The sequence below is a fragment of the Fulmarus glacialis genome, unplaced genomic scaffold, assembly GCF_000690835.1.
Source record: "Fulmarus glacialis isolate BGI_N327 unplaced genomic scaffold, ASM69083v1 scaffold2449, whole genome shotgun sequence".
Lineage (NCBI taxonomy): Eukaryota > Metazoa > Chordata > Aves > Procellariiformes > Procellariidae > Fulmarus > Fulmarus glacialis.
In genome coordinates this window covers 13,789-35,370 of record NW_009231244.1, presented here as the reverse complement: position 1 = coordinate 35,370, position 21,582 = coordinate 13,789, and the positions used below count along the sequence as shown (strand labels likewise).

Genomic DNA, 21,582 nt, shown 5'->3' with positions numbered 1-21,582 from the left:
GCTAGGCGGGAATAGCTCTTGGCAGGCCAAGAACTTGGCTTCATTTAAGCAAGCCAAGAATGCCAAAAAGTAGATCAAGATAGATTCCAAGTTCACACCCCAGAAATTCCTTATTATTTAAAAAATCAGGGTTGGTAAGGACTTACTTTGCCAGTCCTCTTCCTGCCTCTTGGAAATATTCTCAACTCCCCTTGTTACACGTTTGCAAGTGTTTCAATTAGCCAAGTTGTGCATGGGGGGTGAAAAATTTCTGATTTGGTAATTTCTTCAGGGGCTCAATTTCAGACTACGTTAATTCAAGCCCCCTTCTCTGACTTTTTCTTGCCAAACCCTTCCTCTCCTCTTCCACAAGCATTTACTGAACAAGAGGGGAAATAACTTGCAAATGTAAGAAACATTTCTTCCCCAGGAGAAGAAAGAAGAAAAAAAACCCAAACCCCCTTTGCAAAGGAAAACTGGATTTTCTCTAGAGGAGGTACCTCCAGAGCTCACTTTTTCCTGCCCAAAATCCCCAAATGAACTCAACACTGATACATTTATAGTAAAAAAATACCTTCCTTTAAAGGAAATGGACAGCTTTATTTCCTGAAGTTTAAGTTACATTATGGTAATTTGAATTGTTGCTACTTGGCTGGCTCTTGGCTTCTGCAACACGTATGAAGGGTTTGCATTTCTATCTGTTCACTTTCACTTCAGCCATTACATACTTGGTTGTGGTTTGTCTGCATACACATCGAACAAGGCAGAGGTAGACTACAGCTTCACTCTGCTGCTTTCTTTTTTTTTTTTTTTTGCAATCTAGAGAGCATATTTATGTCTTTATGGTGTCCTCGGACACATGCAAACTTCCCAGCCTTATTGCTGCAGTTTGGATGCTGGTGGTATTACACTGACACACGTGTAATACTACCAAAGGCAAGAGGACTAAGCGTGGAGGTGCTATTCTGGGCGCGCAGGCCGGCAGCTCAAGTGTCGCTCCATTTAAGAACGCTGATGCTCTGCACACATCTGATGTCATCTCGCCTTGCTGAAGCAACTTTACACCAGGATAGCCGTCCTCGGGACCGAGCCTTTGGGGACTTAACTGCACCAAGGCAGCATTTCTCAAACACTTCAAAAGTGCAACCTCCTTTCGACTCCTGCACCTTCGTGCAGCCCTGCGATGTGGCACCAGCCCAGCTTCCCTTCCCGGGCGGGCGGGTGAGGAGCGGCAGCACTGAGTGCATGGACGGGGGTCTCAACACGCACTCCCTCCCGCTGAAAGCACTGAGCTGCTGCCAAGCCCTGGAGGTAATTCGCACGTCCCCTCCTTGCTGTAAACCCCTGCGGTCAGTAATTACAGCTGCCTCTGACTTCCTCACCCTCCAGGAGTTGACCCGCTGCTGGCTAGCACTCCCTTTCCATCCATTTTGTTTCCCTTTCTGGGTCTCTTCACAGTGCTGGTTTAAGCAACTGCATCTTAAAGGGATGAGATCCTTAGAATCTAATTGGCCTGGATGACTTCGGTTTGGTTCCTCTCGTTTTGTTGTGCATCGTGTCCAGCCCAGGAAAGCGAGCAGGGCAAGTGATTCATTTGCAGAAGCAAGGCTGATCCCGAGTGCAGTGCAGTTTCTGCCTATTCGCTGTGTATCTAACATGTTCAAAATGCGTATCACTGAAAAATGATTTATCCTACATTGGCCCGTCTTGTATTTATACGTTGAAGAAGGGGTAATTTGTCTTTTACCGCCACACTTCTAGTTATCTCCAAATTTAAGCTGTATACCTGGTTATACAGAATGTGGTCTTTGCTGCTTAACATTTCGGCGTGTAATTTCTTTTAGAGAGGGAAATTGCCTTTGCAACGTAATCAGATCAATCCAAGCCACATTGAAGGCTTCACTTCCACATCTCCTGCAGCTGGTATGTGCCTGCAGAAAGGTGCGCCTGGCTGAGCAGGAACATGCATACACCTATTGGCAAGAGTGGTGCCAGATATTGGTGCTTTATTAATTGCCTGTAGAAAGGCAATCGGCTATACCTCCAGACACAAGAGGCCAGTTAATTTTGAGGGAGTGCAAAGGAAAGCACTCCTGGAAAAAAGGCAGGCAGGATGGTTACCTTCTCCTCATTTATTCTTTCCATGGCTATTAACAGGCTCGGCTTATAAGCAAATTAAGTCACTCGACTTCTGGTATATCTGGTTGGCGGTGGAGTTTGAGGGTCAAGCAATATTTTCCTTTCTTGTGCACCAAAATAAATAGCTCAATAGGCCAAACTAGTTGGGCTAGGGTAATGACGGTAAATTTTGTTTCTGCATGAGGAATTCATGCAGTTCTCTCTTGAAATTATCATGGGGAAACACTATTGGGTTTAATCTCTCCTAAGGCTCTGCTAAGACTCTGGTAGAACTGGAAGGAACAAAAAACTAGTAACAAGTTCATGGCACTGAATTAATAAAATAAAACTGGAAGGAGATCTATTCTTTATGTTTAAAATGAGCAATTTCTTATCATCCACAGTCAATCTACCTTCCACCGACACTTTTCACTGTGTAGATGAGCACCTAAAAATACACAAAGTGACTTCCCAGAATAGAACTGTGCTTTAATAGTCTGGAAAAAAGGATTGATTTATGGGAAAAGGTGACAAGAACCACATACTTATTGCTTAGCTGCTAAGTGGAGAGCTTTGAGAGGTGCCAGCACACACCAGAAAGCTGTAAACACCAGGGAAGAAGACACATTATTTCTCTTGAGTTAAGAAGATATAACCAGAAGTCATGAGGCAAAGGAAAGATCATGTACGCTATAAAATAGTATCCCATGGGACGTGGTGAAACACCATCTCTCGAGACACTTAAAACTACCCTGGGCACAGCCTGCACTGGCAGAGAATTGCTTAGGACGGCTGTCTTCTCTTCGAAGGACCGTAACCAAGTCCAGCTCCTAGTCCCCGGGGGGATTTCTGTGGGACTCGGGCCACAGCTCCATTAGGCTTTAATGAGAACCCCCGGCGAGACGTTTGCCTTTTCCACCCTCAAATAGCCGTGGCTTATGTTTTGTACCTGCTCTGGGCGTCAACGCATCTGACCATGAAGTCCTTCTCTCTGCAGTGTTTCCTCCCATCGCAGCAACCCCAGGACCGGAGGCAACTGCTTTTTTACACTAACACATACTCCAGCCAAGGACGGGAGTTGTTTTTTCTTTCTTGAAATTTTAGAAAAAAATAAAGACTTCCTGACTGCTCTGGCACTGGAAACGGTCGAAAAATACTGGTGTGTCTCATTGAAAATACCCTCAGTTCAGAGCCTTTTTGAGCACTTTTTTGAAGTTGCAGTTACCTTTTCTCTCTCCTCTGCGTCATAGTTGTCCGGAAAGACAGGTTTATTCTGATTTTCCTCATTGATTTCTCTCTCCTCCAAATAAAACTGCCACTTGGCTTCGAAGTAAAACCAGTGCTCCTGATATTCTGAATGCAAAAGAAATTAATGATGTAGTATTTAATCTCAGCAACATTTGCAGTTCTACTTAAACAAATTTTAAAGCAAATGACAGTATTGACTGACCTGAAAAACTGGGTATTTTACAGTAACGTACGTTAAACAGGCATATGTACTAGGTATGCATTTTAATATGAAGTGGGAATCTAACTGGAAACAGAAAATGTGAAAGAAGGTAATATTTTCAGAATCTCCTGCTATTTTTATGATATATTAAAATTACATTGAGATACATCAAGATGAGATTTTTGGAGAACTTAGTAAGGAACACTCCAAGGAAAAGATAAGAGTCAACAAAAAGAGAGAAAAAAAATCAATTCTATGCCAACTTTCGTATTCCTTTGCTGCGATTAAAGAATATCTAAAAATGCTTACATGTCCTAAATACAAATTGCCTCCCACCTCAGTTACCAGTTTTTAATCACATCATTTCTCCAGTATTTCTGTTCTGCTCTCACAGTATTTCTGTGTGATCTTTCAGGAAAAGACAGATAGTAAAGGCCAAAATTTCCATTTACATATATTATAATACATATCAAATGTAGTAAAAGGGATAAATAACACACACATCTGCTATCTGTGCCCATAAAAATAAGCCTTTTTAAATAACCACAGGTCTTTCTCCTTTTTCTGTCACTTCAGGAAGAGCATCTCTAATCATGTTTAACTTCGCTCATGTAAATAATCTTATTAAATTCAGTGTATTTTCAAGCCAATGCTCTGGTTCAACCTTTTTATAAAGGCTTAAAAAGGCACGTAAGTCACACTGACCTGTTAAGCACATACACACGAACCCGTCTGCAGAATTGAGGCCTGAGTGAAACCCTGCCTGGGAAGCGGATGGGGTAAGGAATCAGAAATCAGTGAGATGGACCAGATGGCTAAGTATGCCAAGGCAAACTAGCAATGCAGTACGGGACTATTGGCACACAGTTTAAAATAAAATTAAGTGTCGCTGTTTTTCCCTGGCTCTGTCCCGCTTGGTTGCTCAGTTGTGTGCTGCAAGTGGCTGAGGAGCATGCACACAACCAAACCGTTTCTCTGAAGGACGTAATCTGATTTTGCTTCTTTTCCTAAAATGCCATACAGATGACCTCTTTGGCAATTAAGATCTTTAAAGCGGTTCAACTCCCTGTAAAAAAATCCAAGCTGCCTTGTAGGACCCGATACTTTCACAAAGTTGCCCGTTCCCCAGCCCCAGGCAGGGATGAGCCTTCAGCCACGTGGCCCTGTACGCCTGGGAATGCCCAGCTGCCCTTCTTCTGAGTCCACGCCCCAGTTTTGCCTGATTACAAGGAAGCCATTCGTTAGAACCCTAAAAAAAGGGAGGTGTTTAGAAAAACGGGGTGAAAATGCACTCACAGCCGTCAGGCCAAGGAGAACTTCTTGAGGAAAAAAAAAGTCACACAAAAGAAAATGTTGTTGGTTGAAGTAAACTACCGACACCCACTCCATCAGCTGGTTACAAGACTGCTTCTAGAAACGCAGGTGACCTGGCAGGCGTCTTTCTGTGTGTTTTTTTCTCCTATTTCCCCCATGACCATAAAACATGAATGCCTCAAAAATGAATGTTTGCTATGCAGCACCTCAACAAGCAAGGAATTGTGATTATTCCAATGCACAGGCCCAGAAACAAAGGGATCAAGCAGTTGCAGGAGATTTTGGTTGCGTGGATGACCTGTAGCATGGTCAGAAATCCCACGTCGCCAGCCCTAGTGAGGCTCTGCCCCGTCCCCTGAGCCCAGCCTGAGACAACGGTCACATTCAGGTCCATAAGACTATCTGGCAAGTAATGGCAACTGAGTATCAGAGAGGGGTGCTGAGTCGAGCCCTGCGCGACTGAACGCTGTGTTTGTTATCCACGGGGGATAACGCAGCTAAAAAAGTTTTCTAAAACTGGAGGACTCTGTCTGGCAGGATTTCTTTGCAGTGCATCTCACCAGCCAAGGAGCTTAACTTTAATGCAAGAGACTTTTCCCGCTACCAAAATAGGACGAAGCTCAACAATACGGGCACTGGCCGGAAAAAAAAAGCATGCCTCAGGAGTCCAACGCGCATACCTCCACGCCGAGGGGTCCTGCTGGGGTGGAATGACAGGGACCTGCTGCAAAGCCACTCGGAGAGGAGCTCGCTCACACTAATCCTGCACCTGCTCCTCATAGGTCTCGGCTAAAAAAATCCTGGTGCGCAATGAGGCGCAGACGAAAATGTGGGGTCTTTCAGAAAGGCTCCCTGGTGCTCCTTTCAGATTTTAAAGCGGCAGCTTTCCTTCCCAGGTAAATCTTCATTTCTGAGTGCTCTTGAGCAAAGATTTCCGTTGAATTCAATCTTTCCCGACAACCGTCCCTTGAGACTAACAGAAAAACCTCTTTCCTCGATGTTTTAATATAATGATACTCATCTGTCCATGGCAGGTCTCACCGTTACAAATGCATCACTCCCTGGCAAGAGGGGACTAAAATACCTTTGCACCGAAGATCATATACATTACTAAAGTAGCAATATCAAGTTCATTAGTTGTGTTACGCTCCGTTATTTTAAAACAAGGGTACAACAGGTTGCACCTTAAATATTTGTTCAGAAAAGCAACAAGTCAAGCCTGAATTTGTGGTCAAAAGCTAACTCTTGGTCAGGAGGCATCCACAGGTGAACTTTTCCTGGCAAAATGAGGAGTGTCAATGAGTTTTCTTATGGAAAATAGCGGACTGTGCTAATTGATGGAAGGGAGCTGAATAATTCATATCTCAGCAGTCAGTTTGCCTAATAACCTGCTAAATATCATTTCCTCACTCCCCCCTGCCCAGCAATCTTCCAAGACTTTCTAAAAATCAAACTGTGCAGTAGGGCATTATCATTGCTATTTCTCTTTGTATTTTTGCCACCAATATACCAAGCAACTAAGGGACGGTAGAAGAAGGTGGCACCACCTGCGAAGGGCTTACAGTCTGCGCAGAGAGAGCAGGAGGACAGCCTGTGGAGACGGGAGAGGGAGGGAAGCAGCAAAATGGAGAGACTGGGGAGTGACGTTTCTTCAGCGTCTTTCTCGCTGAACATAGTTTTAAGAAAACAACTCTTTTGATTCAGACACGTTACCTGCCATGTGGCGAATGGTCTTCTTGCAGTATTCTTCAGCCATCGGCACAACCTTCATCATCTCTCTTCCCCACTGCACAAGGGGTTTCCCTTGTATTGCATACGCCACAAAAAGAGCTGTGCACAGGGACCCTAGAAAGCCTGGAATTCATAGATAACAATGATCACTAATGCGCGGTCTGTGCTCTTAACATCCTTGTCATGTCCTTTGTAAAATCATTAGTGGAATGCCTCATGGCTGTCGGATAGATTAATGAATGCACATAACCTATCTCTGCCTCTTTGCAGGCTGGCTCGTGGCATGTTGAGATTCTTGGCTAATGCGTGGTGCCCGTTGGTTTACAAGCTATTTTACATAGAAGGGACCTCCTGTTCTCAGTGGTGTAACATGACAGAAATTGAGGTAGGGGTCAAAAATAAACATCATCCATTAATGTGATACCGAAAATCTTCTAATTGAAGTCACATGAAATAATTGACTTCCACAAAGTGATTCAATTACAAGCTATATCACCTTGCTTACAGAGTCATCCAGCTCAAGGGCTGTAGTTGTTAGATCTAACACTATTTCTGGCTCACTTTACTCTAAGGAGTCAAGTCCATGTCTGTCTTGGACAATTGCTTCTTTCCTCTAAGGGGACAAGTCCATGTCCCCTTAGAGGAAAGAAACAATTGTCCAAGTAGGACATGCTGTCTGCCTGCTTAGCAAGGTCTTCCACCTTGGGTACAAATATACTTAAGATGAACTTTCGTTAATGGGTGCTCAACACTTCCATGACATCAGAAATAGAGGGGCTCGTTTCTTATATTTGCTTGTGCTCTTGTTTGTCAAATGCAAGGAAACCAACCCAGTGCAACATGCAACAGAAGGTTACGAGAACAACTCAGACATTTAGATAAGCCCCAGGTGAGCAAAGTATTGATGCGTGTGCTTCTCTTGGTGCACGGGTCCAAAAGCATTCATTCATGCATAGAGGTAAGCATGAACTTCGTGTGTTTTGCTGAAGGTAAAACCAAATTATTTTAGGAGGTTACAAGTCCAGATGAGACAATTACTTATTCTCTCTGCTATAAGACCTGCAATACTGGGTCAGGCCAAAGGCACATCTAACCCAGGATCTAATAGGTGCTTTCAGAAACAACAAAAAAACTGGTAGAGCCAGCTCAAAGGGTCTCACTAGGATAGAGCATCTAACCCAACTGCCATAAAGATCCTTGAATGCCACATTCAGCGTGAGGGTGGCAGCAGAGGGTTTAGAAGCTGAAGCAAAGGGGGCAGCGGGACAAGTCAGCGCAGGGGGTGGTAGAGGCTGGGGTGTGCCCAGAAGGTTTTCAGGGGGCTGGCAGTCTCTTCTTGCCCGCTCCCCAGGTAGCACCCTTCCCCTGCTGCTACTGCCCGGCTCTCCCTACCCCCGGCAGCCCTCACATAGCCTGCTGCCCCTCACCAGGGAAGAAAGCAAGCCCCAGCCGAGGTTTCTGGCTCTGCAAATAATGCCAGGACGGAGTGAGCCTAATTGGTTTGGCTCCTCCGCTCCCCAGAGCTTCTAGACTAGCTTAGGGATAATTTTAATCACACAGCTTGATTGCTTTTAACAGCGACAGCCCTTGTCGTCCGCTTGCCTGATCCCCTTTGAACCCAGGCGTATCTGTGGACTTTGCAGCTGCCTGTAGCAGCGAGGTCTGCGGCTTAACTACGCACGACACGGGGAAGTATTTCCTTGGTCTGTTTGTTTCAGTCTGACGGACACGTCAGTTGGGTTTTCTCAGTCTTTGAGTTATGAGAATCACAACTGACGTTTCCTTGGCACCTTTCAGGATGGTAGTGAGATCCATGGTGGCCCTTCCACCCCTCTCCTCCCCGCCCCCCCGCCATGCCACTTGTCTCTTTTCCCAGCTGAAAACTCCTTCTGGATGTAATTTCTCCTTGCATGGAAGGTGTTTGACCACTTGGATGCTCCTTGCTGCCATTTTCTGGCTCTAGTAAGTCCTTTCTGAGGTGGGAGAGCCAGACTGTAAGCAGTCTTAGCGCTGCTAATGCACCATGGACTTTATATCTTGGCTTAATGATATTTTCTGCCTTGTTTTGAATTCTTTTCCTCTAATTTTATGCCATCCTGATGGCTTTTCTGACTGCTTCAGAGCACTGCGCATGTTGAACATGTCACCATTCATTATGGTTTTATTTATTGCTGTTTAAAGCAAGCAGAATGAATACATGCTTACGTAGCATAAAATTATCAGAATGACAGCCTGAATATTCAAAACAACGTTAAATTTACTTATTTATGTTTTGTTTAGAGAATGTTTCAGATTGTGTCCTAAAATATGTGGAGTTAGATTTTTTTGTCTTTCTGCCTTTACCTACAGTGATTGGATATGACAAAACCTGTCAAGAGAAAAATGTTATTATCCCCTGAACCATGCACTTGCATGATAACAGTGAGTCATCTAGATGTACATGAATCCTAAAATTTGATCAGGGCAAGTGACAGGAATATGCTTTGGACAAGACAGGTTGTGTTTAGTTATTGGGATTTTAGGAGGGAAAACTCCTGTGCCTGAGGTTGCTGTCTGCATAATATACAAGCAAATACATAAGCCTATATAAGTAATAAATACATGTATATATTATCCAAGCAAAATTCAAACCAAGGCCTCGGAGTCTGCAAAGCAGAAGCAGTTTAACCAGGTGAATTCACAGGAGCTGCGTTAGTCCCCGCAGAAGTGAAAAGCAGCCTTAGGGACTTCAGCGCGCCGAGACGTCAGCGGACATTACCTGTGGGATGGTTATGTGTCATTCGTCCGCATTCAATGCTCACTTCAATAAGTGACTCCAGCCTTTCCGGCTTCCAGTATCGCATCCCTAAACACATGGCTTTTGTGGATGCTCCAAATCCAGAACCTAAAGTAAAAAGATAATGCCAAGCATTTAAAAGGAGACTAATGATCCAAATATATTGATAAAATGTGAAACAAGCACATTTTATTAATTCAGCTCGTGTGTGGGAACTCCTCAGGGAACGGGAAATTAGCATGCAAAGCGAGTTACAAGTTTTAAAAGTTTCTTGCAAGGACTTTTGCTTCCACACAGTCATTCTGGTTTTACAGGTATGTTCCAATGTTCTCAAGTACTACGAAGGGCACAGCGGGTTCAGAAAGCAGTGTGCTCTCTTGTTCACAGCACTTGTTTGATTCAAACTCTCATGCCATCTTTACTCATTCTTGGCTGACACCACTGTTTTGCTTGCTCCGGGTGTCAGCACTAGAAGCAGAAGTTTGAGAAACAGATACGCTTTTACTACGCCCTTATTTTTGTAGTCTTCGTGCTGAAAGCACATAATTAAAACACTTTAAAAGAGTATCACAGTCTTCGTGCTGAAAGCACGTAATTAAAACACTTTAAATGAGTATCACAGTCGATCTTACACTTTTAATGCATGTTTCATCCTAGAGAGCCCCACAGGTAGTTCACAAAACAATTTCTGCTACATACAAAAATGTGTCCAAAAAGAAACTAAAGGCTACGGAGCCAAAATCTCCAAAGTTAGGCAGCACCAGAACTGAGGTTTCCCGTGCGACCTGAAGTCAGTGCTTGTGCGCACTCTCATTGTGGTACAGCCTGCACTTACTCAGCTTGGTCTTGGGAATTTCTGCCTTGTGCAGCATGGGGTTTATTTATTGAATAGCTAATTCAGTATTTCTTTTAATCCTCAGCATTGAGTGCATGATCCCAGGCATTCAACTTTTAAACACTTCATTGAATGGAGAGTTAAATTTACTAATGAGTTTCTCTGCAGTACTTATCACACTAATATCAGGATCCCGCAGAAGTTTTAATGAGCTTATCTTCACAAGGCACCAATGAGGTGATTATCTCCTCTTTGCAGCTGGTAAGCCAATGCCCGAAAAAGCATTAACTCATTGCAGGCACCCACCCTGAGACGGATAGGGTTCGATTTTTCAAAGTACTTGGCATTTTTCAGCACTGTCTTTGCTCAATCACACTTAGCAGTGACCTTGGGTATAGTTGAGAGCAATCAGCATTTCTCTACTTCGTCCCTGGAAGATAAGGGGCATATTTATGCCACCTAATTTTAGCATCTGTGGAACCTGCAATAGGAGCACAGCCTCCCCGGCTTTGCCAGACAGGCAGCATGGAGAAAGGCTGTATCTCCATTAACCAGTACGATGGCATACTAGGAGCAATTCATGGGCCAGAGTGAATTGAAGCAGCAGACGCCAAGGAGCCAGGGTCAGGGCTTTTAGTCACCTAACTTCAGAGGAGTCGTCCCAGCTCCCCTGGGCTGTGCCCACTGTGGCTGCAAGCACCAGGGGCTCTCCCGGAGCACTGCTTGCTGTTCAGTGTCATCCCAAGCGGCTTCAGCTCAGGTCTCCTAGGATCATGAGTGTGATCAAAGTGTGGTAGTGGGGGTGGCAGGAAGAATTGTTTCAAAAGTTCTTGCCTGAGCCGAAGTCTAATACTAACATAAGCCACCCATTGGCATCTGCAGGTGCAATACAGACCAATCTGAATTTCTCTCTCTCTCAAAGAGCTATTCTTCTCCCCAGAGAGCAGCCATCCTCAATGAGCACTCTGGTTAGGTGACCTAATTAGTTAGGTGAAGACATTTCTTCTCTTCCTCCTCAGAATCCAATGTGCAAATTTTGCATGCAATAAGTCTTCCAGTGGGTTTAACCACCAAGGGCAGTCTAAAAAAGGCCAAACATCTGATAAATGTGACATGAAAGGCTGTGCAAAATACCATTTTATTCCCCGCAAGCTCAGAGCTTGCTTCCTCCTTGCTAGCCTTCTTGACACTAGTGAAAGAGACCCTCTTCAGGACACCCTTGGCCACTGCTCCTGATGAAGAGGCTGGACACTTGTCCTGCAAATGGTGTATTTGCTCCTGTACCTCATATGTGCTGCAGCTGTAGTGCTTGGTTATTAAGGAGACAGGAGCAGATAAAACTGTCTGTCTATCCCACAAATCACATAGAAACCACAAGGAAGAGTCAGGAAAGAAATCCAGTCTTCCAGAGCACCAGTCAGCTTAACTGGGAGAACATATCTTCTCCTGCTTGCAAGACCAAACTCTTCATTAAACTACCTGCTGCTCTATGGCAGAGTCTTCTTCACTATGCAGTCCTGGTTCCTCGAAAGGACATGATCCATGCTGGTTATCCAAGAGGGAAGGGTGTTGCGCTACATAGAGCTGTTAATTAAATAACATCTTTTAGTATATCCGAAGTGGAGGGTGCACTACAGTAATCGGACTGCTGGTCTTTGCAACTTCATTGTGTTCCTCCAGTCTAGGAATTTATATTAAAACCTTCCACAGAATTAGACAAGCAAACTCGATAACAAAAAATTTTATCACATGGAGTAACATTAAGCCTAGACAGGGCTTCAGGTGATTAGCAGCTGTTAGCTCCCATGTCTCAGTATCTACCATTTGAATCAATGAAGTAAGCGACAGCGAGACTAGTCCAAGCAAGGGGTGAGACACGTGTGTAAGAACATAGATCAAAGGTCGACCTAACTTATCATGTCTGACAGTGGCCAATGGAGAGGGTACTTAAGAAAGAGTAAAAGAAAAGTACAGTGATGCTACCCCTTTGTACTATGAAGCTGCTGACAATTGGCTCCCTGATCCAGGAGGCAGCTGGCTATTCATCTTTCTGCTTAATAACCCTTGAAGAATTTTCCTTAGGTGAATTTGCCCAGCTATTTTTTGAACCCACATGAACTGTAGCATCTGCAAATTGGCATTGGAAAATAGTCGTGCAGCTTCATTAGGTGTTGCGTGAAGAAGTCCTCCGTTTTGCTTGCTTTGAACTCATGACCTGCCAGTTTCATTTGAAGTCCCTAGTTCCTGTGCTGGAGGAGACAGTGAGTTTTCTCTGACCCTATTCATGTTCTCCAAGCTATCTATGACTTTACAGCTCTCTATCATACTGTCTCAGACATCACAGCCTATGGAAGCAGTTTTTTACTAATCCAGCCATCCTTCCTGATATTGTTTCTAGTTCTCTTACATCCTTCTGGGGGGAGGGAGGGACCAGATTATATACAGTAATCGAGAAACAGCAGCTATGGAGTTATGCACTGCTGCAAATATGTTTTGTGTTTTGTTCTCTGATCCTTTCCCAGTCATTTCTAATAGTCTATTTGCTTTCTGGCTCTTACTGAGCACTGAAGTGTCGTTCTTGTAGAACTACTATAGCTCCACAATCCCTTCCCTCGGTACCTGAATCAGCAACTGCAACTATGTATATAAAATTAGGATTCCCCCCTCGCCCCCTGCCACGTATGACTTTTCATTTATCTGCATTGCATTTGGTTCTGCTACTGTGCTGCACAGTTATTCATCATCGTGAGCATCTTCCACAACTCTGCACCATATTATCTTTGACTTTGCTGACCCACGATGCACTTGCATTTCCAGATAGTTTGTGGACATGTTGAACAACAGTGGTCCAACACAGGTATGCAGTCTGTCTTCTCTATGGAGAAGACAGACTGCAATCTCCTGCTCTTCATTTACTGTCTTTTAACCAGTTGTCTATCCTCAGGAGAACCTTTCTGTCATCCTGTAGCAACTTAGTGCCTCATTACTTAGTGCCTTTGGTGAGGGACCTTGTTGAGAGTCTTTTGGAAATCCTAACAGACCATCTTCACAGTGTCTCCTTTTTCCTCCTGTTTCTTGGATACTTCATGAGCTTTCTAATAGAATTCCGAGGTGTGACTTCTTGTCACAAAAGCTGTGTTGACACTTTCTTATTGCATCATTTTCACTCATGCACTACATTATTCTCTTTTAGTATGTAATACCTCAGTGTGCTTTTCTTCACTCTACATCTGTAGAATAATAAAGATCAGCTTAATGGCTGCCAAGGCCTGAAGAGGATGTGTGTTTTCTGACTACAGGCCGTTCTGCATGAGAACTTAGAGCCTGGCCCCTTTATCTCCTCTCCATCTGTGGCTTATTATTCTCTTCATTTTTGCCCCCCAACTTTCTGCATTTAACTCACACTGTTTCCTCACACTCCTCTACCAATGCCACCAGCAAAAAGGCACTGTTGTCAAGTGCTACGAGGAAGCCCAGCAGCTGCTCCAGTAGATGCAAGTAAAGACCTGCACGGATGCTGCAGCCTCAGCCTGAAATACACACGATGGAGGTAGAGCCAAGCTGCCATTTGACTGCCCTTTCGCCGTGGCTCCGAAGGCACATCTCTGGCTCAAGGGGTACCACCTTACTCAGATTTTGGTTCCAGCTCTCAAACATCAGCAGTTCTCTTCTGAACAATTTGAGGTTTTGGCAACGGAACAAAACGTTTTTACCATGTCTCAGAAACAGCAGACTCATCTGCATCAAAACTTTAGACAAAGGTTGACAGACAAACAGAGGCAAACACTCAACGGTGAAAATTTTAGCCTAGAGCTTATCAATGTCATAAATTGGAAACAAGCTCTTAAGATGGAAGGTGTTAGACAGTCTTGGGCAGGTCTTCTGGCCGTCACAGGAATCTCACCAGCCTTCAACATAATCCGAGTACCTCTGCAATGAGTGTGACAATGAGCATGACATGAAGTGGCAGAGACACACAGGGCAGCTTGACTTAAGAACTCAGTGTTCTGACTACACCCACAAGAATTTGAGCAGAGGAGCATCATATAAGCAATGCAAAATTACCTAAGCTAAGATTTCACTGGTCCATGAAGGCTGGCACATGAATTCTTGCTAGAAGTGAGATAAGATAGAACGACTACAGGAAAACAGCATTTTGGTTCCAGGCCATCCAAGATATCATCCGACTGCTAGGCATTCAATGCCTGTGGAATGTTTTTGTCTCAAGAAGAAATTTGTGAAAATTCAAATAAAAGGTTAATTATGTCCATAGCAGTGTCAAGTCCTGCAGTAGGTTGAACATCTCCACCTCAGGTCGCTGGTTCTTTTACTCTCAGGGTGAAAAAAAGGCGTCTTGAGATGTTCAGGATGATATTTGTCAGATCAGATGGAGAAGGTGGGCTTTAGCTGCCAGGTCTCAAGGCAGGAATTCATTTTAGATCCTTCTAGCCCAGAGTATCCCCAAGCAAACAGTTCATCATGGAAAGATGGGGAGGAGGAAGGCTAAAAGAAGAGATGTAGCTCCAACAGAGCAACGGGCCAGGGAACAGCCATGCTCCACTGCTGGAGGTCTTGAGAGCTGCTCAGGGCCAGCAGCAGCTCCCACAATTATTTTGATCAAATTTTACTTACTGTCTATCAGAAAACATATGACAACTGCCAAAGGGGCACTTTCTCAGATCTGCCTGGCTAATAGCAGGGTGGGCAGAATAAACAGGGAGGGCAGAATAAACAGGGAGGGGATCCTTTTCCCTCCAAGCAGCTGTTGTGAGGAGCGGGGTCTGAGTGAGGGATGCTTTTTGTGTCAGAGAAAACTGATGGCAGAGACCCAGAAATAGCCATGGCATTGTGCCACCGGGTCTTTGCCACGATATTGCATCAATATGCAACGCTTTTGAGCGGTGCCGATACGTACTGCAGCGGTAGAGCATCGCACCTAACGAGCGCAATGTCCGTGTGAGCTGCCATCGTCTTCTGGCTGTCCAGGTCTACCTCCTCTGATGATGTGGTGCTGCTGCAGTCTTTCAAGATTAATTGCACTGCATGGGTATGGGTATATGCGTATGTGTGTGCACATAGCTGCACGCATGCTATTTAACTTGAAGCAGAAATTCAATTCATCATAAAATGAAATTATCATAAAGAGAAAGAAAGAGAGGGTCATGGATAGGGAAACAGGGCTAGGAATATTAGGGATTATCAGCAAAACAGTCATAGTTTTTAGCAGGGCATCCACCTGGAGAAAAGTCTCTGCTTTTCCTCCAGTGAACACATTGGTGCATAGAGCGTTTCACAGGCTCGGCTTTTTGTTTCAGATCTGCCATCGCTGAAAAGATTCAAGACTACAAACAAGTAAACGAAAAATGGCAGAAAATATTTCTTAAAATAACCATTAAACTCAGGGACAAAGATCTGGACCCAGAGGCACAGAGCCAAGAACAAAGTCTCTTTAAATAGATGTTAAAGAGGGAAGGGTTCATTTACGAGAGGACATAGTGCCCTACAGAAGGAATTCCTGGCAGGTCTCTTGCCATCCTCAGGCAAACACGGAAACGTTTCAGGGGTAGTAGCCTTTGATGTCAGGGGGAAAAGGAAATAATTTCCATATAGCCACAAACGCTGAAAGCATGCATTATTCAAGCCAGAATCTATAAATGGAAAGCGGTACCGTACCCTTTTCATTGAATGGTGTGTGCCAAGCAAGAAGGTAGTTGTCTGGTTTTAATTCCCTGCAGCCTTCGATGGTAGCGGGGTCTGGCCGCCTCCCCGAGAGCTTGTCGATAGCATCCACGTAGCGTTTTACCAGCTCCCGGTACAGGTCTTCCAAACACCAGTAATCTGCTCAGAGGAGGGAAGAGGAGGTCGCTATGAGAAGGCAGAAGAGCAAGAGAACACTGAAAACAAACAAGCAAGCTCACTGTGCATTTAAGAAATGTTCCTATTTCCACTTCCATTACACCGAGTTGTGTTTCTGGTGCTGCTGTCAACACATTTTTACACACCATGAGAGCGGGCTGCAGGGACAACAGCCTCGTCCCTCTGTTCTCATCTTTTCCTGCTTTCCTTTCCACTTTTAATTCCTTTAATCAGAAAGATGAAGGCATTCTGTCCATCACCAGTAGCTGCTCAGGGGCTTTATTTAGGCTCCGTGGTGTGAAGTATTTACAGAGGTGTCTAACTGGAAGGTGAGTGTGTTGCCGCCGCGGGGACTGGGTGTGCGCATGAAGCCAGCTCTGCCTGGCTCAGCCCGTGCTTTTGCCGTCATCTGCAGACATGAATCCAATTTAAAAATGAAAGCCTATTTTTTTTTAAATTACCACTGAATTATTTTAAAGAGGTATGTATGATTAAACACAAAAGCAAATTAGCGACCTTATTTTTTAATCCGTATTTTGTATTTATTTTGTCTAAAATTTGTAGGTTTTTCATGCAGGGATGGTAATAAAGATCAGTAAAAGTAGTAAATCCCTACAGTCTGTAGTATTTCCAGCAGATAAATTTCTTTCTGGAATAAGTTCACTAGCAATATCTGTTTATTGATTATTTTTACTAAGGCCTACAGTCTTGCCTAAGGAGGAACCTTTCCCCTGTTAAACATATACTGTTTCTTCGGTATAGCTGCTTCTCTCGGCTGCTGCTGTGTGTTGTTGGGCTTGAAGAGCCCTGCCCTCGGCTTTTGCCAAGGAAAAGCTTCCACTGGCATCTATTACAGCTGTGTCATCAGTGGGAACTGAGGAGGCCGTCGGGATTTGTCCATTTATATCTTTTCTATGTACTTCGAGAAACCCTGTTTAATACTTCGTTTGACTCACAGATGGAATGACACAGCAGGGGAAGTTCTAAAAATATCCTCATTTTGTCAAAGATCGGTGATTTCTTGAAATCCACAGGAGAGGTTTAATTTAAGAGAAAGTTTGGAGCCCTGTAAGCCAGAGCCACTCGAAGGTACCAGTTAGGCAGACAGGTGAATAAAGAAGATGCAGGGTAAAACCAAGGTTTCCCTCCTTTCACATAAAAAAATACCCTATCCATTATGCTGGCCATCCCACATACAATCCTAGAGGAATAAGATACTTTTAAGCTGCTGACTCTTTCCAGATTTAGGAATCAGGTGTCAGTTTATCCGGATGGGAGCCAGGAGCAGGATTTACCGCCGGGCAGCTTCTGCAGAAGCCTTGTCCCCAGAGCCAGAGTCCCTCTGGTCCAGCAGCTGGGGGCTGCCCGAGCCCACCACGGTTCCCGCAGCTGGAGCCAGGCTGCCATCTCACCCGTCAAGTCAATAGGACAGGTTCCTTCTTTAGAAATGAACCCTTATCTTTTTTAAATCCGTGTTTAAGTCAGCGAGGAAAAGGCTTTCCTCGTGGCGGGGGTAGTTCCCCTGCTTTTAAGGATGCTGTTCGTGTTCCTCCCTTATGGGACAGATTCCTACCGGAAGTAGACGTCCCGTTTATCCTTCATTGTGGGATCAACCTTCCCATCTGTGCACATGGTGGATTTGGGGAGAGCCAGCTTAGTCTGCAGCAGCGCCCGCAGCTGCCGCTGCTTCTGGCCATGGCCCTCCTGGGATGTCCTCCATGCAGCTGGCAAAGCGCTGGCCAAAATCGCCTCCCCAGGTGAGAACTGCCTTCGTCCTTAACACAAACCTCCGCCTCACACTTGGCTGCTGCCGCAGCCTCGGACTGGGAGCTCCCCCGAGGGCAGTGCCCTGGTGATGGGACTTCACGGGGCATGTCCGTCCCACGAGCATCCCGCATGTACCTGGAGGTGTGCACCCGGGGGATGCTGCAGCCGGCGGGCGGCCAGCCGGGTGAATGGGATGTGCGGGGAGCAGGGCAGTGAGGGACAGGAATATTTTTATTGCTTATCCCCCTTCTTTTTTTCTCTCTCTTTTTTTTTTTTTTTTTTGTCTGGAAATGTTGCAGGCACCCAATATATTGTTTAAAATCTCAGTCTACGCAGCAGCGAGGTCTCCCCGCCACGAGGAAGGCAGGTCCCCAGGGCTGGTGGAAGCTGCCTTCAGCCTTCACGGACCCACATTCACCTCCTTTAACTCTGTTGACTTGGGTGATTTTGCACACGGGCTGGACTATGACCAAGCCCAGTGGCTTTTTTGTGCTCCCCTTGCCAGGAAGAGACACTGCTGCGGGCAGGAGCGGTTCTGTTTCCCTGTGGGAAGCAGAGAGAAGGACTTGCTTTCCCGCGTTCACCAATGTTACTACAAAATGAAGATTTCTTACTAAAATTCCCCGCACCAGCTTGTGGCTTTCTCACCAGCCCATAAAAGCACCTTTTTAAAAAGCTTGTCTGATCAGGCCAAAGAAATGAGAGTGTAGGATAAACACAGCCGATGGGAATTATAGCTGAGACTTTTTTTCTTTAGAGCCACTGTGCTCCTGCTATATTTAAGAAATAAGATTTATTATTTCACTGTTAGTCTAACTGGCTTGATTACCCAGAAGTTATGGTTTTAGAGAGTTCAATAAGCAAGAAACATATGATATGTATTTAATCATAGCCTATATTCAGAAATGTGTTAGTCATCTTTTTTTCTTGATAGGCTGACATCTTACCCTTATCTTTAGTGTATTAGCTACCCCTTAAACCATTGGTTAGCTGATAGCCAAGCATGAAGTGTCCAACACACTCTTCAACTGATCTCCACGAACTAAATTTAGAGCAGATTGGAAGCAGGCAGATAAAGCGGTAAAACAGAAGCACAAGGGAAATTTCACTGACGTGAAGGATACTTAGCTACACTGTGAGCTTCTGCTACTGTTAGTTATCCAGTGTTACGCATGTTGAGAGAAGTCAGGAATATTTTTACAGAGATTAAAAAATTTGATTCATTCTGAAGAGGCAAAATATTGCTGAATGGTCACTGGCTTCTGGTGTACTTTTGATGATAATCTTGACAGTCTCAGAAAGCTCTAGTTCAATGGGTAGGGTGTCGATATAAATACCATTGCATCTTACAAAAGACAATTCCTACCTTAAGAAAACCCAAATGTTCTCTGTCAAACTATTGTGATTTTAGAAGACGTATATTAATAACTTCCACTATTCTGAAAGACTTTATTACAAACATAGTATGTTAGAATACTTTTTGGACTAAAGACACAGAGCTCTCCTTAGAAAGCAAATCGTTCCGTTTCTGGCCTTGCAGGCGCAACGCTTTGCCTGAGGGGCAGCAAAGAGGAGGCAGCGCTAGTGATTTTAGCCTGAAAGAGGTAGTAAGGTGACTCTACTCCAGCCTGGAGTTCTGAACGTAAACATGTTAAAAATGCGCTTGGAAGAGCTCTTATCTTTTACGGAAGAATTTCTAGTGGCTATATTATTCCCTGATGTATTCCAGCATACAGATAATCTACTTAGCAATTATGGACAAAAATTTAAACTTTAACCAACTGTATAAACCTAGATAAAATATAGGGAGAGCTCCTCCACACTCAAGAAATCAAAACTCCCCAGTTTGTGTGATGGTCGCAAGATTACGCTCATGGGGGAGACAAGCTAATGCACGTTATCATTCACATAAGCAGCATTTCTGACACATTTTCTCATGCCTTCCCCAGCACTCAGGCTTATTATAAGAAATGCAGCAGGTCGACAGTTTTGCTCCTTTCCAGGCTGCGTTCACTAGTCCTGGCGTACCTACCTGTGATGACAGCCTCTGCTGTAGCCATGTGCATGAGCGTGTTGTCACTTACTGGCCACTTGTCGGGAGAGAGCACCAGGTTCTCGAGCCCTCCGATTTCCTTCAGCTCCTGCTGGATTTTTGCACCTAAGGCATTGTTTTCTCGGGAGAAGTTGCGATAACCGAGAGCATCCCCTACCCCAGCCAGCACAAGCGCAGCTTTGAATTTATCCATCCCCAAGACACTTTCCGCCTTCCTTTTGTCCGAGACAGCCACCGAATCTTGATCTTCCTTTGTTCCTTTGCCTTCGGCTCAGCTCCCCCGACACTTTATATCAGCCATTGTGTCACACCGAGAGCGCTCTCTATAAGGTAAGGACTTCCTTTTCTGGCTCTGCAGATGCCATCTCTTGTCCGGGACCTGACGGAGAGGAAATATTTCATAACCCAGGGATTTTGCAGGGGCTTTGTTCAATGAAACCGCAAGAGCGGACCCGCAAAGCCAAGCGCAAAAGCCTCGTTTCTGCAACCCAGCGTAAAGCAAGCCAGGAAATCCTTAGCCCTACCCAGCGTAAGTAACTCTACACCCAGAAAAACAGATGCCTCACAGGGGTGTTTATTTATTTAATAACTTGTAAATTAATTTATTTTCCTGCCCTTTTCTGACATGCTGGAGTCAGCCTCCCTTTCAGGGACCAGTCAGAAGGAAAGCCTGTGATAAAAGGAGTTTCCAAACTCTGTAAACACTAGAATGATGGGTTAGGCAGTAAGAAATCTAGTCAAATGCAGACAACCTCTCCCACTTCTAATTATGCCCTACGGCGGTATTATGTCAACAGCTTTCTTACTCCTTTCCACCTGTTACAAGAATGTTTTCCTAATTCACTGCACCCCTGGATAAACACTGAGCAAAATACCAGCTTCAATCCCACGCCTCTTACTCCCTGGCAAAGACTGACTTTTTCCTAAGGCTGAGCTCAGGTGCAGCCCACGTTTGGACTCTGGAAGGAAACTGTTTTGAAAGATGCATTTAAATGGCATCCTGTGAGTCCAAGAAAGTTCACGTATGAAGAAATCCCACTTAGTAAGAACCGAGCTTTATTAATACCATCCTTTCAAACTTGATACTTGTGCAATTATGTACTTCATTCTGTTACTGCAGTTTTTTCTGTGCTTCTGCCATGCAGTGCAAGGAGGGGCTCTGTAGTCTTGCAGCTTTTTAAACGTATTTTGCCCATAAACACATCTCCGTGTAGGCTCAACATCTTCCTTCAAGGGGTCTGCTGAGACTGACTCAGATCATGGTTCTGAGTCACCATTCATGCTGTCCTAAAGACCCGCAAATTACTTTACAGATAGAAATGCAAATGTAAATATAAACTTAGGTAGATAAACAGAAAGCTTTAATTGGCTTGACTGTAATTTTCATAAAGGATACCTGGGGAAAGGTCTTTGTTTTTCTTTGATCTTTGTCAGAAAGCAATACTGATTGATTGCTGTTTGGATGGAAGAGGCCAGCAGTGTAAAGGATGCATCCTCCTATCACCCAGAGCGATAAGCAGTTAATCACAGACTGAGTTACTGACGTGTAGAAATATCACTGTACTTCACAGGAAACCTTAATGCAGTTTCAGAACATGGATAAGCATCACCATCCCTATTCTACATTATAAGAATTAAGGTGCCAAAGTGGTGAAAGTAGCCTCTGCTAGTACACTGGTTTTTTAAAGATTAGGACTTGGGTA

The 21,582-nt window shown here is 44.5% G+C and overlaps 1 protein-coding gene across 1 annotated transcript in view; it reads right to left on the bottom strand.

The window, feature by feature from the left end:
* The window catches only part of ADPRHL1 (ADP-ribosylhydrolase like 1), a 22,095-nt gene extending 1,749 nt beyond the window's left edge, over positions 1 to 20,346 (bottom strand). The window contains exons 1-5 of the mRNA XM_009584481.1: positions 19,859 to 20,346; positions 15,877 to 16,041; positions 9,351 to 9,476; positions 6,575 to 6,715; positions 3,317 to 3,450 (exon numbers count right to left, since the gene is read on the bottom strand). Coding sequence (XP_009582776.1) covers positions 3,317 to 3,450; positions 6,575 to 6,715; positions 9,351 to 9,476; positions 15,877 to 16,041; positions 19,859 to 20,072 — 780 coding nt within the window. The 5' untranslated portion in view covers positions 20,073 to 20,346. The remainder of the gene's footprint in view (positions 1 to 3,316; positions 3,451 to 6,574; positions 6,716 to 9,350; positions 9,477 to 15,876; positions 16,042 to 19,858) is intronic.
* Positions 20,347 to 21,582: the final 1,236 nt, after the last annotated feature.